The sequence below is a fragment of the Oryctolagus cuniculus genome, chromosome 1 (assembly GCF_051225735.1).
Source record: "Oryctolagus cuniculus isolate XC-2025 breed Fujian yellow rabbit chromosome 1, ASM5122573v1, whole genome shotgun sequence".
NCBI classification, from domain to species: Eukaryota; Metazoa; Chordata; class Mammalia; order Lagomorpha; family Leporidae; genus Oryctolagus; species Oryctolagus cuniculus.
This window is the reverse complement of record NC_142867.1, coordinates 196,736,396-196,751,616: the sequence shown is the minus strand read 5'-3', so window position 1 is coordinate 196,751,616 and position 15,221 is coordinate 196,736,396. Positions and strand designations below refer to the sequence as shown.

The 15,221-nt window shown below is 52.8% G+C and overlaps 1 protein-coding gene across 6 annotated transcripts in view; it reads left to right on the top strand.

Annotated features, from left to right (window-relative positions):
• Positions 1 to 15,221, top strand: part of B4GALT1 (beta-1,4-galactosyltransferase 1) — a 54,092-nt gene that overhangs the window by 14,208 nt on the left and 24,663 nt on the right. For 2 of the 6 annotated variants that reach the window (XM_002708032.6, XM_089299677.1), the window contains exon 2: positions 14,252 to 14,487. In XM_002708032.6, the coding sequence (XP_002708078.1) occupies positions 14,252 to 14,487 (236 nt within the window). Of the gene's footprint in view, positions 1 to 10,551; positions 10,874 to 11,143; positions 11,184 to 12,887; positions 13,027 to 13,616; positions 13,977 to 14,251; positions 14,488 to 15,221 lie in introns of those variants that run through there. The other 4 variants (XM_008248551.5, XM_089299673.1, XM_089299675.1 and 1 more) reach the window with 4 other exon arrangements.

Sequence of the window (15,221 nt, the reverse complement as noted above, 5' to 3'; positions counted from 1 at the left end):
GCAGATATTTTGTGGAAAGTCCCTCAGTTTGGGTCTCATGCTCCCTGTTGAGGTCCAACCTGTACACTTAGGATGGGAGTACCACTGCAATGGTGCTGAGTTAATCTCAGCACATTCTGGAAATACTTGCTGTCAATTTGTTACTTATTGTGAACTTCAATCATTTCATTAGTGGTGTATACAGTTATTGCATTATTAAGTTACCTTTTTGCCACTTAAGAAAAAGCATTTATTTATTTGAAAGGCAGAGTTACAGTGAGAAAGAGATGGAGAGACAGAGACGGAGAGATCTTCCTTCTGCTAGTTCACTCCCCAAATGGCTACAGTGGGCAAGCTGGGCCAGGCCAAAGCCACAAGATTCATCCAGGTCGCCTGTGTGGGTTCAGGGGCCCTAGAACTTGGGCCGTCCTCCACTGCTTTCCCAGATGTCTTAGCAGGGAGCAGCTGAGACACAAACTGGCACCCATATGGGATGCTACATTGCAGGTGGCAGCTTAACTTGCTATACCATGACACTGGCCCCTGTTTTGCCGTTTTTAATTAAACGTATCTTATGGGTATATACTTTGAGATTATGTTATTCCTCAAACTTTCCTCTGTTAGTTTTTTTTTTATTTTTTATTTATTTATTTATTTATTTATTTTGACAGGCAGAGTTAGACAGTGAGAGAGAGAGACAGAGAGAAAGGTCTTCCTTTTTCCATTGGTTCACCCCCAAAGTGGCCGCTACTGCTGGCGTGTTGCAGCCGGCGTGCTACGCTGATCCAAAGCTAGGAGCCAGGTGATTCCTCCTGGTCTCCCATGCGGGTGCAGGGCCCAAGGACTTGGGCCATCCTCCACTGCACTCCCGGGCCACAGCAGAGAGCTGGCCTGGAAGAGGGGCAACCGGGACAGAGTCCGGTGCCCCAACCGGGACTAGAACCCGGGGTGCCGGCACCGCAGGCAGAGGATTAGCCTAGTGAGCCGTGGCGCCAGCCCATCTGTTAGTTTTTTAGCATCTATCAATGATTCTTGTCTCAATCATTCAATATGGTAGTTGGTGATTTTTTTTTAAGATTTTTATTTATTTGAAAGGTAGCGTTACAGATAGTGAGAGGGAGAGACAGAGGGCTCGTGTGCTGGTTCTGCCAGAGAATACTCTGAGATGTTTATCCATCCAGGTTTTTCTCTCTCCCTGCCATAATGAGAGAATCCTAGACTGCTTCCAACACTGCTTTCCACAAACACTGCCGTAAGGAACATTCTTGTGCTGTCGTGTATGAGTGAGAGTGTGTGTGTGAGTGAGTGTGAGTGTGTGTGTGTGTGTGTGTTTGTTGCTTTGGGAGTGCCAGATACTAAGTAGCTCCAGAGTGGCCGCCCCAGTTTACATTTCCCTCAGCAGAGCATGACAGTTTCTGTCTTGCCGCAGATACTTGGCTTCGTATTTCTTGCCAAAATAATGACTGTGCTGGGATAGCTCTTTTTGTTTTAACTCACTTCTCCCTGATGGCTCATGAGCACGAGCCTTTCTGCATGGGCTTTGTGGCCTTCGGGATCCCTCTTTGGTAAGTCACGTCGCTGTAGCAAACCTTAGCCTGTCTGTTTCCCCCCACTGGAGCGCTTAGATTTTTCTTGATGAGATGCAGGAATTCCTTATACATCCTGCATGTTAATCTCTTGCTGGTCTCAGATATTGCCAGTATCTTTTCTGCATCTGTTACTTCTCTGACCACTTTGTGCTGTGTTTGTTTGATCAGAAGACTCTTGCTCCTGTGTCTTGGGTAGCTCTCACTAGCAGCCTTCCTTTGACATAACTACGTGGTGGGCGTCCTTTGTTCCCCCATGGCTTAGGCACACCTGCTGTCCTTAGTGGACAGTCTTTTTTTTTTTTTTTTAATTTTTCAAGATTTATTTAAACAATAAATAAATAAAGGCAGAATTACAGAGAGAAGGAGAGACAGAGAGAGAGGTCTTTTCTCTGCTGGTTCACTCCCTAAATGGCCGCAATGGCTGGAGCTGGGCTAGTCTGAAGCCAGGAGACAGGAGTTTCATCCAGATCTCCCATGCTAGTGCAGAGGTCCAAGCAATTGGGCCATCTTTCACTGCTTTCCCAGGCCATTAGCAAGGAGCTGGCTCAGAAGTGGAACAGCTGGGATTTGAACCAGCGTCCATGTGGGATGCTGACACTGCAGGTGGAGGTGTAACCTACTATGCCACAGCGCCAGCTGCAGTGGACAGTCTTGATGACACCTTAGCCTACATTGAGCTTTCTCTGTTAGGAATGACTTGTGGCTGCAAGTAGTATTCATACAGCTACTCAGCAAACATCTTGTAGGCCAGCTGTGAGTTAGATACTGTGATGTCAACAACATATGGCTTCTCAGAGGTGGGACAGTGATTTGAACCCTGCACTGTGACTTAGGTCTGTCAGATGTTCACATGTCTTCTAACAAATGGCCTAAGCAGGTGCGGAGCAAAGCATCCTCAGCATCCTGGCGTGGGGGTGGGGTCAAGGTGAGTGTAGCTCTGGAGTTCTCTGGAGGGATGTCCTGGGCTTTCTGTTGGTGTCAGACTCCAGGCTGAAGAGGGCCTAAAGAAGGCAGGGGGATGCCCCATGCTGGAGAGAGAGAGAGAGAGGGAGAGAGAGAGAGGTCTTCTATCCGCTGGTTCACTTCCCAAATGGCCGCAATGGCTGGAGCTGGACCAATCCAAAGCCAGGAGCCAGGAGCTTCTTCCAAGTCTTCCACACAGGTACTGGGGTCCAAGGGCTTGTGCCATCTTCTACTGCTTTCCCAGGCCATAGCAGAGGCTGGATCAGAAGTGGAGCAGCTGGAACTTGAACCAGCACCCATATGGGATGCCGGCGCTGCTGGCGGCAGCTTTACCTGCTACGCCACAGTGCCAACCCTGTTTTTTTTTTTAAGGTTTATTTATGTATTTGAAAGTCAGAGTTACACAGAGAGGAGAGGCAGAGAGAGAAAGAGAGAAAGAGAGAGAGAGGGGTCTTCCATCTGATGGTTCCCTCCCCAACTGTCCACCACAGCTGGAGCTGCACCGATCCAAAGCCAGGAGCCAGGAACTTCTTCTGGGTCTTCCACGTGGGTGCAGGGGCCCAAGGAGTTGGGCCATCTTCTACTGCTTTCCCAGGCCATAGCAGAGAGTTGGGATCAGAAGTGGAGCAGCTGTGTCTCGAAGTGGCACCCATATGGGATGCTGGCGCTTCAGGCCAGGGCGTTAACCCACTGTGCCACAGCACCGTCCCCCCCCTCCTTTTCTTAAAGGTTTATTTATTTGAAAGGCAGAATTACAGGGTGGGGGGATGGGGAGGCAGGAAGGATCTTCCAACTGCTGCTTCATTCCCCAAATGGCCACAGTGGCCAGGGCTGTGCCAGCTGAAGCCAGGAGCTTCATCTGTGTCTCCCAAGTAGGTGTGGGGGCTCAAGCACTGGGGCTGTCTTCTGCTTTCCTAGGTGCATTAGCAGGTAGCAGGGAGCTGGATCAGAAGTGGAGCAGACTGGACTCAAACCAGTGCCCATATGGGTGCTGGCCTCACAGGCAACTGCTTAACCTGCTGTGCCACAATGCCGGCTCTGGTATATCTCGTTTTATTGCACTTTGCAGATACTGTGTTTTCTATAGATTAAAGGTTTTGGCAGCCAAGGTAGAGTAAATCTGTTGGCACCATTTTCCCAACAGCTCAGATGATTGTTAGCATTTTCTAACAAGTATTTTTTAATTAGGAGATGTACTTGTTTTTAGACATCGTGCTATTCCATTCTTAATAGACAATACTTTTATATGTGCTGTAAAACCAAAAAAAGTTTATATGACTCCCTTTATTGCGGTACTGGCTTTATTGCAGCAGTCTGGAACTCGGCCCGCAGAGCTCCTATGTCCAAGGCACGCGTGTGCCGTCCTTGTCCTCTGCGAAGCTCAGCCCAGCCCTGCCGTCTGGAAGTGCTCTAGCTTTCAGAGGCGAGAGATGCCGCAGCGTCTTCCTGGGGCTCATGTGGGGTTTCCAGGCACGTTGGCCTCCCCAGCCTTCTCCTGGTAGTGAGAGCTGTGAGCAAGCGCAGTTTCTACAAATCCCAGCTGAGGGAGTGAGAAGGCGGCGTCTGCCTTTGGATCAGGACCAAACAAAGCAGGAATTCCTCCTGGGTCTCTACCCTGCCCCCCCCCCCCAGGCCAAGCGCCGAGGAGAGCGGGGTCGTGGGGCTTTAAAAGCTCGTGACTCCCAGGCGCTGTGTCTTGACCCCAGGACCTTGCTGCTCTGTGGCTTCCCCAGCGGTGAAGCCGTCTGCTTGGGTTAGCCCAGGACACGAGGGAAGTGTCGCGTCCCCAGTCCCAGGGGTTTCCCAGAGGTGTTCCCACGGCTTCTCCTTGCTTCTGCTGCCCCACTGAATTTGGCCGAAGCCAGAGGTGTGTATGGGGTGCACAGACGTTGGAGGAAGGTTTAGATCAGAGATGTCAAACAGCATTCACTTTTCCACTGCCTCAATCAGTTGATGGCTTCCTGGAGCCCGAGACTGGGAAGGGTTCCGAGACAGACTCGCGCTGGCACAGCGCAGGGACAGCAGAGGCCTGGTGTGCTGCAGCTCACTCTCCCCTGTGCCGGTGCGTGCAGGGACATCAGAACCCTGCGGGGTTGTTCAGGGAAAGGTAAGGACAGATTTTTTGCCAATCCAACATCTCTGGCCTTCATTTTCCTTCATGTAAAACATATTGCTTTCTTTAATTTTTTTTTTCTATTTTTGTTTATCTGAAAGAGAAGTGCGTGCACACACACAGAGACAGAGAGAAATCTTCCATTTGCTGGTTTACTCCCCACAATAAGCCATGTCTCCCATGTGGGTGGCTGGGACCCAAGCACTTTGAAGTGTCACCTCCTACCTCCCAGGGTGCACATTAGCAGGAAGCTGGAATCAGCTGGGGCTCGAACCCAGGCATTTCAATATGGGATGTTGGTGACCTGAATGGCATCTCTTTCTCTATATGGGTGCCCGCATCCCATATAGGCACTGGTTTGAGTCCTGGCTGCTCCACTTCCAATTCAGCTCTCTGCTGCAGCCTGGAAAAACAGTAGAAGATGGTCCCAAGTCCTTGGGCACCTGCACCTGTGTGGGAGACCTGGAAGAAGCTCTTGGCTCCTGACTTCAGATCAGCTCAGCTGCAGCTGTTGCAGTCATTTGGGGAGTGAACCAGTGGATGGAAGACCTCTCTATCTGTCTCTCCCTCTCTGTGTAACTCTGCCTTTCAAATAAATAAATAAATAAATCTTTAAAAATAAAGAGACCTTGCCTCAGGTTTATTTGTACAAACAGCACAGAAGGTCACTAGCCCCAAGCAGAGAGCAGCTAGCAGTCACATTATTTCTTGTCCTTGCATTGATTGACAGAGACTGTTACCATAGAGCCTTTGTGGAGGCCTGAGCTGGAACTAGATCTGCAGCTGCAAGTGCAGCCTGGGCTTAGGCCTTGATTTGAGGCCTAGCCTTGGTCCTTGGCCAGGATAGCCTAAGACCCTTGGCAGTGCTGGCCCAAGAGTGCTTCCCAAGCATGGAGTGGGCCATGTAGGCAAACTGATCAAGCTTGCAGCCGACACCCTTTGGGGCTTTAACTTCCTTGGGCTTGACAAGGGCCTTGATAGCCTCAGCATGCACACTCATAGCCTTGGCCTTGTTGGCCTACTACGTCGTCTTCAGGCCCTTCTTGTGCATCTTGGCAAATCTTGTGTTCCTCTACCCCATTGAGAGATTTATATCTTTGTGATCAGGGTTTCTTGAGACCATTTCTGTGCTATTTTTGTGAGTGGTTGTGTGTGGTGTGGTTCTTGGACTTGGCCATGTCTACACCATATCCCATGGTTCCCGAAGCCCTAAGGCGTATCTTATCTGCTGCACTCAGTGCCTACCCCAGAAACATGATTCTCAAGGCTGCTGTGGCCCTGGTGTGCTGGGATTCTTTCGGGTCTGGTGTGAAGTGGATCCTGCCCCTTTGAGGTAGCGGAGTTTTGCTTTGTTGGCTATAGGCTTGGTTCCTTTAGTGTTGGCATCCTGGGCTGAGCGCCACCCCAGGCTTCCCTGCTGTTCTCACCACCCCCGGCAGACATGCACTTTGGAGTTACTCTCTCAAGTTACCCTCTTAGGAGTTTGGCTAAGAAGATGCTGTTGGCTGTGGCAACCTGAGACTTAGCCAAGGAAACAGTATTTGCATTAGGAGGTTAGGCCATCTGTTGTTACAAAGTCTCAAATTACAGACCCAGACTAGCCTGGAGGAAAGTTTTTCTAACATTGAAGGTGGAGGGAGGTCCCTTGTCCTCCTGGATCCGGTGCTATGCCGGAAAAAACAGACACCTTTGGAGCCCAGGTGTTCATTATGTATATTTGCCCTCATGTTCATTGTAGGTGTTTAGTTAGAATAAGAATCTTAGGTTCTAAGGCATCAAGGGCAAGATGGTGCTCTACTCTGTTTGCTATTTGAAAGCCACAGTGACGAGTTGGGGTGGGGGGTAGATGGGAAGAGAGAAAGAAAGATATCTTGTATCTACTGGTTCACTCCCCAAATGGCTGCAATAGCCAGGACTGGGCCAGGCTGGAACCAGGAACCAGGAACTCCATTCTGGTCTCCGTATGGGTAACAGGGGCCCAAGTACTTACACAATGTTCTATTGTTTTCCCAGGTGTATTAGCAGGAAACTGGACTGGAAGCAGAGCAGTTGGGACTTGAACCAGTGCTCCAATATGGGATGGTGGTGTCTCAAACAGCTAGGCCGACCCCTAGCTCAGCTTCTTAACTTAGTTGAACAAGTGCTGTGTTCACTGGTTCTGCTTTGCCAGGAACTGTCCCAAGTGTGGAAAGGAATTAAGGAACACTTGTCTGCAGAGATGGTTAATGGAGGAAGCAGGTGCATGGGGTGTGAAAGGTGTCAAAAACATTCTGAACTGGCCCTGTGGACCTTGAGGGATGTTTTGAAAAGTTAAACAGGTTCTGTTATGTGATCAAAATTGTCAGAGAGGTGGGGCCGTTGTGGGGCGGCAGGTTAACCTGTTGCTAGGGTTGCCTAATCCCATATTGGAGTGCTGGTTCCTATCTTTGCTACTCTGTTTCCAATCCAGGTTCCTGCAAATGCCTCCTGGGAAGCAATAAATGATGACTCAAGTTAACTTGAATTCCTGCCACCCAGGTGGGAGACCCGGATGGAGTTCTAGATTTCTAGCTTCAGCCTGGCCAAGCAGTGACTGTTGAGTGAAACAGTAGATGGAGGGCCGGCGCTGCAGCTCACTAGGCTAATCCTCCGCCTTGCGGCGCCGGCACACCGGGTTCTAGTCCCAGTCGGGGCGCCGGATTCTGTCCTGGTTGCCCCTCTTCCAGGCCAGCTCTCTGCTGTGGCCAGGGAGTGCAGTGGAGGATGGCCCAGGTGCTTGGGCCCTGCACCCCATGGGAGACCAGGATAAGTACCTGGCTCCTGCCATTGGATCAGCGCGGTGCGCCAGCCGCGGCAGCCATTGGAGGGTGAACCAACGGCAAAGGTAGACCTTTCTCTCTGTCTCTCTCTCACTGTCCACTCTGCCTGTCAAAAAAAAAAAAAAAAGTAGATGGAAATCATCTGTCTTGCTCTTGCTGTCGTGCTGTCTCTCCTTTGTCTGTGTTGCTCTGCTTTTCAAAAAAAAAAAAATTTTGTCCTATAAAGTGATTGTCGTACACCATAATCCCAGGATGTACATTGTTTAACTTGGAACCTCAGACTTAAAGAGCTTTGCAGGGGTGAGAGGGAGGTGATGGTTAATGAGTAAACCTCTGGAGCTCTCAAAATAGAGTCTGGGCTCTTGCTTTACAGTTCCCTGAGAGTGCTTGTTAAGATGCAGATTCCTGGGCCCCGGCCCAGGCTGACCAAGTCGTTCCATCTGTTGTGTAGGACCCCGGAATCTGCAGCTTCACACGTGCCCCCAGATGTCTCTCCTTGCTCTGCACAGCTTGAGAGCTGCTGCAAAAGATGGAATACTCGCCAGCACTTTGAAAGCAAGCTCCAGTGCTTGGCCACGAAAGGTCAGGTTGGGCTTTAACGAGGGAGAGAGAGCAAGGCGTAGGAGATGGCAGTTCCACCCGAGGTGTGAGGTTGCTGGGGAGGCCACTTTTCACGTAGTTTGGAAGACTGCAGAGTGGGGCAGCTCCTGCCCAGGACAGGGCCTGCCGTGGACACAGATGGAGGAGCAGTTGGCCTCCGAGGCCCCTTGGTCCAGCTCCCCACTTGGCCACCTGGGCTCTCCTCTGTGGCCCTCCTCTAGCAGACGCCTTTGGTTTTCAAGCAAATGTGCATACTTTGTTTTTCTCTCTGTCCCCCAAGTGCAGGGTTACTGAGACCACAGATGTGTTCTGTTTCCTGTTGAAAAAGCACTTCTTCCCCCAGGGTCTAGCAGTGTCTCGGATGGTGCGTTGACAGCAGCAGCGGTGGGGTGGGCGCGGGGTTCTGTATGTGTGTGTGGCGTGCTCGAGACAGATCCTGTTAGCATTTGTGATCAATCTGTTTTTGTGACAAATCCTCTTGCTCAGTCACGTGGCCATGTTTTGAAACACTGATTTTGGAAGATCTGTATTGGGAAGGGGACTGGGTTATGTCTGAAGATATTGATTGCTCAGTTTTAAAGATATGCCCTAAGCCATGAAGGAAAACACCATGGACATCTGACGTAAGAAATAAATCATTCCCGGTACCTTTGAGTTGGGTTTTACAACTCTGTGAGAAATGGTTGACCTGGGAGCTGCGAGTCCCTTCTGGTGGTTTCTAGCCCGCGATTTCCCATCAGCTGTTCTTGTAGATTTATGGAAAGCCTTGTTGCTTGCTCCCATGGCGGAGAAGCAGGAGGGACAGTGGTGCGCTGCTCAGCCGGCTGAGACTTTTGGTGTACTCAGATTTGTGGCAGCCAAGCGGGCTTGGTGACAAAGGAACACGACTGGATGGTGAGCTCTCTGGAGAGCTTTCCCTGACTCTCTCCCCCAGCCCCTGGGGCCGATTCCCCTTCATTCATGCCAGTTCGGCTTGTTGTCACCACAGTTGCACTTGCCACCCGTTGACATCAGAAACATACCAAGTAGGCACGTGTTTCAATAGTTGTGATGCCGTGAGTATGTCTAGGAAGTGGGTGAAGACTGCAAGCCAACCTCGGGTGGTCAGGGAAGGCTTCACGAGGGAGGTGACGTCTGAGCTGAAGCCGGGCACTGTTAGATTTGGTGATGTTGAAGTCTTTGGACACCGGCAGAGCCTGTCGTCCTTCCCACAGGACAGGGGAAAAGGTGCTCCTCGTTGCTCATGTTAGGGCCCACAGCGGGCACTGGGACTCCCCGGGACCACTGCGAGCAAACCTTCCCCGAGCCCAGGAATTTGATGACAGCTCCTGATTCAGCCTCCCAGTGCTATCTGGCCTTCGGAGAATTGGATACCGAGGGAAAAGGGCCACCCACGTTTACTTACTGTAGAGAGGAGATGTGCAGTGGACTCAGACCTGACACCTGGCCCAGGAGACGTTCCAGCCTCCCGGTGTTCAGAACCATAAAGTTCTGGGTCTGCATAATTCCATGCATTCTCAGATCCTTCCCAAACATTGGGCTTTTCTTGCCTAGGAAATTTTCAAGAGTAATTTTTGGGAGCCTGACCCATGGCTGCCAGGGGATTCTTGGAAAAAATAAAAAAATAAAATCCAGCACGGAAATTCACCACTATCATTTCATGAGAGAAAAGAGATTTTAACATTTACAGACTAAGAAGGAACAGGTGTTTAGCCTCGCAGTTAGGATGTCCATGTCCCATATTGTAGTACCTGGGTTCAGTTCCTGATTGTAACCCTTGATTTCCAGCTTTTCGCTAATGCAGACCACGGGAGACAGCAGTGATGGCTCAAGTAATTGGGGCTCTGCCACCCCTGTGGGAGACCCGGATTCAGTTCCTAGCCCAGTTGTGGGCATTTGGGGACTGACCCAGAACATGGGAATGCGTGCTGTCTGTCCCTGTATCTCAAATAAATAAAATTGTTTGGACGAAGAATAACGAGCACTTACGCTTGAGAACAGCGCATTCCTATACACTGATGCTGTTTAGCTTGATGAGAAACCACCTACATGGTCTTCACGTTTATTGTTTTTTCCCAGGCTGGTAAAACATTGTCACAGTCCAGCCTCAGGCCAAGCACAAGAGTCTTAGACCTAACCGGGAGGAAAGCAGTTCCAACCTGTTTTGCTGAGTCTGGAGGATTGAACTAGTGATCTTGCCAGCATGAAAGCAAGTCTGGGCTGGGGCCCGCGTAGATTAGCAGGCTTTTGATGGAGGGGCGCGCGCGCGTGTGTGTGTGTATTTGGGTTTGCCATGCCGGGCAGGGGAGCTGTGGAATTTGAGTTGAGCTCACACATTGAAGTTATTGAGCGACTTATACGCAAGGCCGTGACCTGGACTCCCAGCCGAGAGGCCCACGTGGCGGGGCTTGAGCCGGGGGAGCCGAGGACAGCTCACATCTGCTCATCTGCTTACGTAACCCCATGTCCCAGCTCCCAGAGCCAGGAAAACACACAAGCCGGCCCAGCAGGGCCGAGGAGTGTGGTAGCACACGCCATGCGCCGCACAGCAAGGGCATCTTGGCCTGGCCTGTGGACTGTTAGGAAGTCCTCGGCCCTCTGCCGCCTCTGGCAGCCTCTCCCCATGGCCCTGGGCACTGGCTCCGAGAGCTGGCGGCAGGCTGCCCGACTGTCAGTGGGGCTGGCTGTTGCTCTCCTGGAGTCCGAGCTCTCTGGGTCTTCTCAGCGCCAGCTGTGGGGCAGAGGATTGTCTGTACCATGTGGCAGGAAGGTGCTGGGCCCTTGGGGAGGCCTCGGGCTGGCACTGGACCCAGGAAGGCATTCGGCTCCAGGTGAGGGGCTGCTGTGTGCTGTTCTGTCTCAGAGATGAGAGCTGCAGGAGTCCCAGGCTTGTGAAGGGTCCAGAGAGAAACGGGGAAGGAATTGCCAGATTGGGCAAGGCAGGCGGAACTGGAGGTCAGGGTGCTCTCAGCGTGTCCAAGCACACGGGGCTGTGGTGAGAGGGAGCAGAGGTGGGAACGGGAGAGAGAGAGAAGGCCACGCTCTGCACGGAGCCCTTGGAGGAGCAAGTCCCTGGGCCAGCCTTGACCGGGGCGACTGCACGGAGGTTCTGCCACATGCTTGGCTGGGAGCTCCTGGAAGGTAGGAACCGTCTCGTCCATTCCTCCTCCTCCATCTCAACCCACCCCTCCTTGGCTGGCACTCAGCTTGGCACAAGATAGGTACCTGGGAGGTGCTGATTGAAACAAGTGGAAAGTGGGCTTGACACCTATCACAGGGAGGGCTTGCAGTAGACACCTCTTCCAGAGTGAAGACTGTGTTGTCCTGGATAGGTCCCCATGGATCATGGATGGTCAGCGTGCTGTGCGTGTGAGTACGTGACTGCATGTGTGTGAGTGTGTGGGGTGTGAGAGACAGAGGGAGAGTTGGGGTGGAGTAAGGGACGGGAACTAGAAGAGGGACCACCTAGGTGTCCTCCCATACTGATTGGACAGCAGTGCCGGTTGCTTAGGGAACCCCGGAGGAGGTAGGTGGTTATGAATGGCATTGAATCAGAGTTCATTTGGGTTGAGTTTAAGGTGCCCATGGCATGGAAGGGGCCAGGTCCTATTGCCTGGGTGTGTGTGTGGGGGGGGGAGGGGTGAGAGAGAGATGTCAGATAGAGGCAGAGGCTTGAGAACTGTCCTGTGCTCAAACCAAAGGCCTGGATGAGAGAAGCAGGGGTCCTGGGAGAGAGGCTGAGAAAGCGTGGGTGATGAGGGAGGGGAAAGAGGGAGAGTGTATGGTGACCAGGGCTGCTTTCCACCTCTGCCACCAGGGCATCCAGTTCTTCCTGTCTCCTTGGTCAGCCAGGGCTCTCTGCAGGACAGGGAAGATGAGAGCAGGATTTTCAGAAGATCTCGGTTTGGGTCTCTGCTCTGCTTCTGGTTGGCCCAGTCTACATCAGGGCTTTCGGAGAGCTTGGTGATCATCCAGTGTGATCTCTGCAGTTTAGAGACAGGAGACCAGTATCCTCCAAGGAATGGCCTTGCGCAGATGGCATCCAACAAGCCATTGGTGGTGGATCTGGTCCAGGGCCCAGGCCACCCTGTTCTCTGCCCCAGGGCCCCTGGAGGGGCACTGCTGGCACACCCTCCAGCCTGCAGGTGTCTGGTCAGGCCACGTGTGCGCTCTGCCTTCTGGGTGGTTTCAGAAGGTGTGAGCAAGCTGCCGAGGTGGCAGCCCAGATGCTTCTTGGGTTCCCGAAAATGGGGTTATGTTTAGAAGTATCTTCAAAACCGAAGGTGGGGTGGGTGGCGTGTGGGCACTGCAGATATCACAAGGCTTCTGAAGTGGGAGTTCGGTGACAGATCTTCCTGTGTTTACTGTGCAGTGGGTCCCAGGGCTCTGTCCTGCCAGGGTTGGGGAGCTGATCAGCCCCAGCCTAGACTTTGCGGGTTAGGGTGTGCGTGGTGGGAAGCCCTGAGGACTCTGCTTATGGGGGAGCGGGGCCCAGAACCATCTGACTCCTTGTTAATCATCAACCCGGGGCCTCCCCAAAATCTGAGTTGGACTAGGTGGGGGGGGCAGGGCGGATGGCTGAACTTGTTTATCTGTAGAAATTGCCCCAGGCGATTCTGATGAGGGGGTTGGGGACACTGATCCTGGGTGACCCCTGACTCTATCCTGGTGCCCAATGCCTGCTCACCTCACATGGGGCCAGCTGGAGCTGGGACCGCAAGCAGTTTGGCGAGTGCGAAGGTTTGCCCACTAGAACGAGGGAAGGGTCCCTGTGGCAAAGGGAACCGGGTAGCCATGGGCGTGATTTATAGGGATGGGGAGGGAGACGGAGCTGAGACCAGAGGCCTTTTCACCTCAGAGTGCCTGGCGGCTTTTAGCAGGCAAGTGCTGTGATCAGAGCTGCGTCTTGGGGGAAAAGGGCCTGTGGGGAGGAGCTTCTCCCCCAGCCCCACCGCCGCCCCCAGGGCAGCCTCTTCTCAGGAGGGTGAGTGACTGAGGCCTCCATGCTGTCCCCTCTCCCCGCTCTGCCCTAGATGCCCAGATCCTCTACTTTGTTCCGCTCAGTTGCTCCTTTGCTTCTCAGGTGACCGTTCCCCAAGCAGGTTTCCTGGCAGAGCGGTTCTGAGGTCCAGGAAGTTTGGGCAGTGGTGGGTTAAATGAGGTGAGGGGTTCTTTCGATTGCACAACCTCGCAGCCCTGACGCACTTTCCAGAAGCAGGCTCCAGCAGGAGCGTTCCCTCCCTTGTTTGACCACAGGCTGTTTTTCCATGCAGCATCTTGCTGGGTCTGATATTTCCTGGAACCCATTTTGAGGAAGTCTGAAGGTCAGAGAATACGGGCAGCTGGGTTCCAGCTTGGCCCTGGGTCTGATACTCCGTGCGTACCTGGATGCAGCAAGCGTGTGTGCCGTGGGCCCGCACCTGGAGCTCAGCGCTGCTTCTCCCTTCTACTCTCACCTGCCGCTGCTCCAGAATCAGCCGCCTGTATCTCATCAGGTTTTCATCTGAGCCAAGAGCTGTTTGACCGACTTTTCTTAAAAAAAAAAAAAAAAAAAAGTTTCACTTGTTTGTTTGAAAGGCAGAGTGACAGAGAAAGAGAGATTTTCATCTGCTGGTTCTCTCCCCAAATGCCTGCAACAACTAGGGCTGGTCCAGGCCAAAGAAGGGAGCCAGGAACTCCATCCTGGTCTCCCACATGGGTTCAGGGGCCCAGGTACTTGGGCCATCATTTGCTGCATTCCCAGGTGCATTAGCTGGAAGCTGCATTGGAAGTTGAGCTGTGGCTTAACCTCCCATACCGCAACGTCCTCCCTGCAACCCCAGGATTTCTGAGAAAGTGGTTTCTAACTTATGGTCACTGATCTTAACAACCGCCCATTGGCTGGGAAGTCTGAGTGGGAGACATTTCCAGTCTTGGGGGCAGGGTCCAGGACAGGTGAGTGCTTGACAGGGTCACCAGCGCTTGGGGTTTGCCCAGCACTAAGGGGGTCCCTGGGACACAGGACTTTGGGCACTGAGGATTTACTGGGCTGGTTGGGCATCTGCATGCTGGACACGGAACCTGTGCCACGCATGAATGCCCTTTAGCTGGCCAGGCTGCCCTCAAGAGCAGACACCCTGTGTGCAGCCACGTCCTGGTTGTCCCGTGCGGCCCGTGGGGTGGCGATCCTGGGCCTGCTAACTTCTCCCTCCCTCCCTCCACCTCTCCAGTCGGCCCCATGCTGATCGAGTTTAATATCCCTGTGGACCTGGAGCTCCTGGCGAAGCAGAACCCAGAGGTGAAGGTGGGCGGGCGCTACACCCCCAAGGACTGTATCTCTCCCCACAAGGTGGCCATCATCATCCCATTCCGCAACCGGCAGGAGCACCTCAAGTACTGGCTGTACTACCTGCACCCAATCCTGCAGCGCCAGCAGCTGGACTACGGCATCTACGTCATCAACCAGGTGAGGTCTGGGGAGACGGAGGGAGGAGGAGAGGCTCTGTGGGTGCCAGGGGTAGGCCAAGGGGTCCAATCTCATAGGCACTGGGTGTTCCATTGCAGAGCCAGCTCTGCCACCGCCACCATACCCCCCCCCCCTTTTTTCTTTTTTTTTGGACAGGCAGAGTAGACAGAGAGAGAGAGAGAGAGAAAGGTCTTTCTTTTTCCGTTGGTTCACCCCCCAATGACCGCTGTGGCTGGTGCGCCTCACTGATCCAAAGCCAGGAGCCAGGTGCCTCCTCCTGGTCTTCCATGCAGGTGCAGGGCCCAAGCACTTGGGCCATCCTCCACTGCCCTCCCGGACCACAGCAGAGAGCTGGACAGGAAGAGGAGTGACCGGGACAGAATCCGGCGCCCCGACTGGGACTAGAACCCGGGGTGCCAGCACCACAGGCGGAGGATTAGCCTATTGAGCCGCAGTGCAGGCCATACCATACCCCCTTAGCCCGTGCCCACAAGCTGAACGCCCAGCAGCAGTGCGCTCCATGTTGCTCCCAACCTGAATCAGCCGAGGGAAATAGCCGGGGTGGATTTTGGTTTTCTTTCCTGTTTTTGTTTTTTTGTAAGTGGCCTTGCAGCAAAATTGAGGTGGGGTGGGGAAGACGACCCTAATTATCCGAGAGCGAAGCACTGATTAGTGCCTGTGTTTGGGTAGCCATGCATTTTCCTTGTTGCTTTTAGAAAGCAAAACCGCTCATT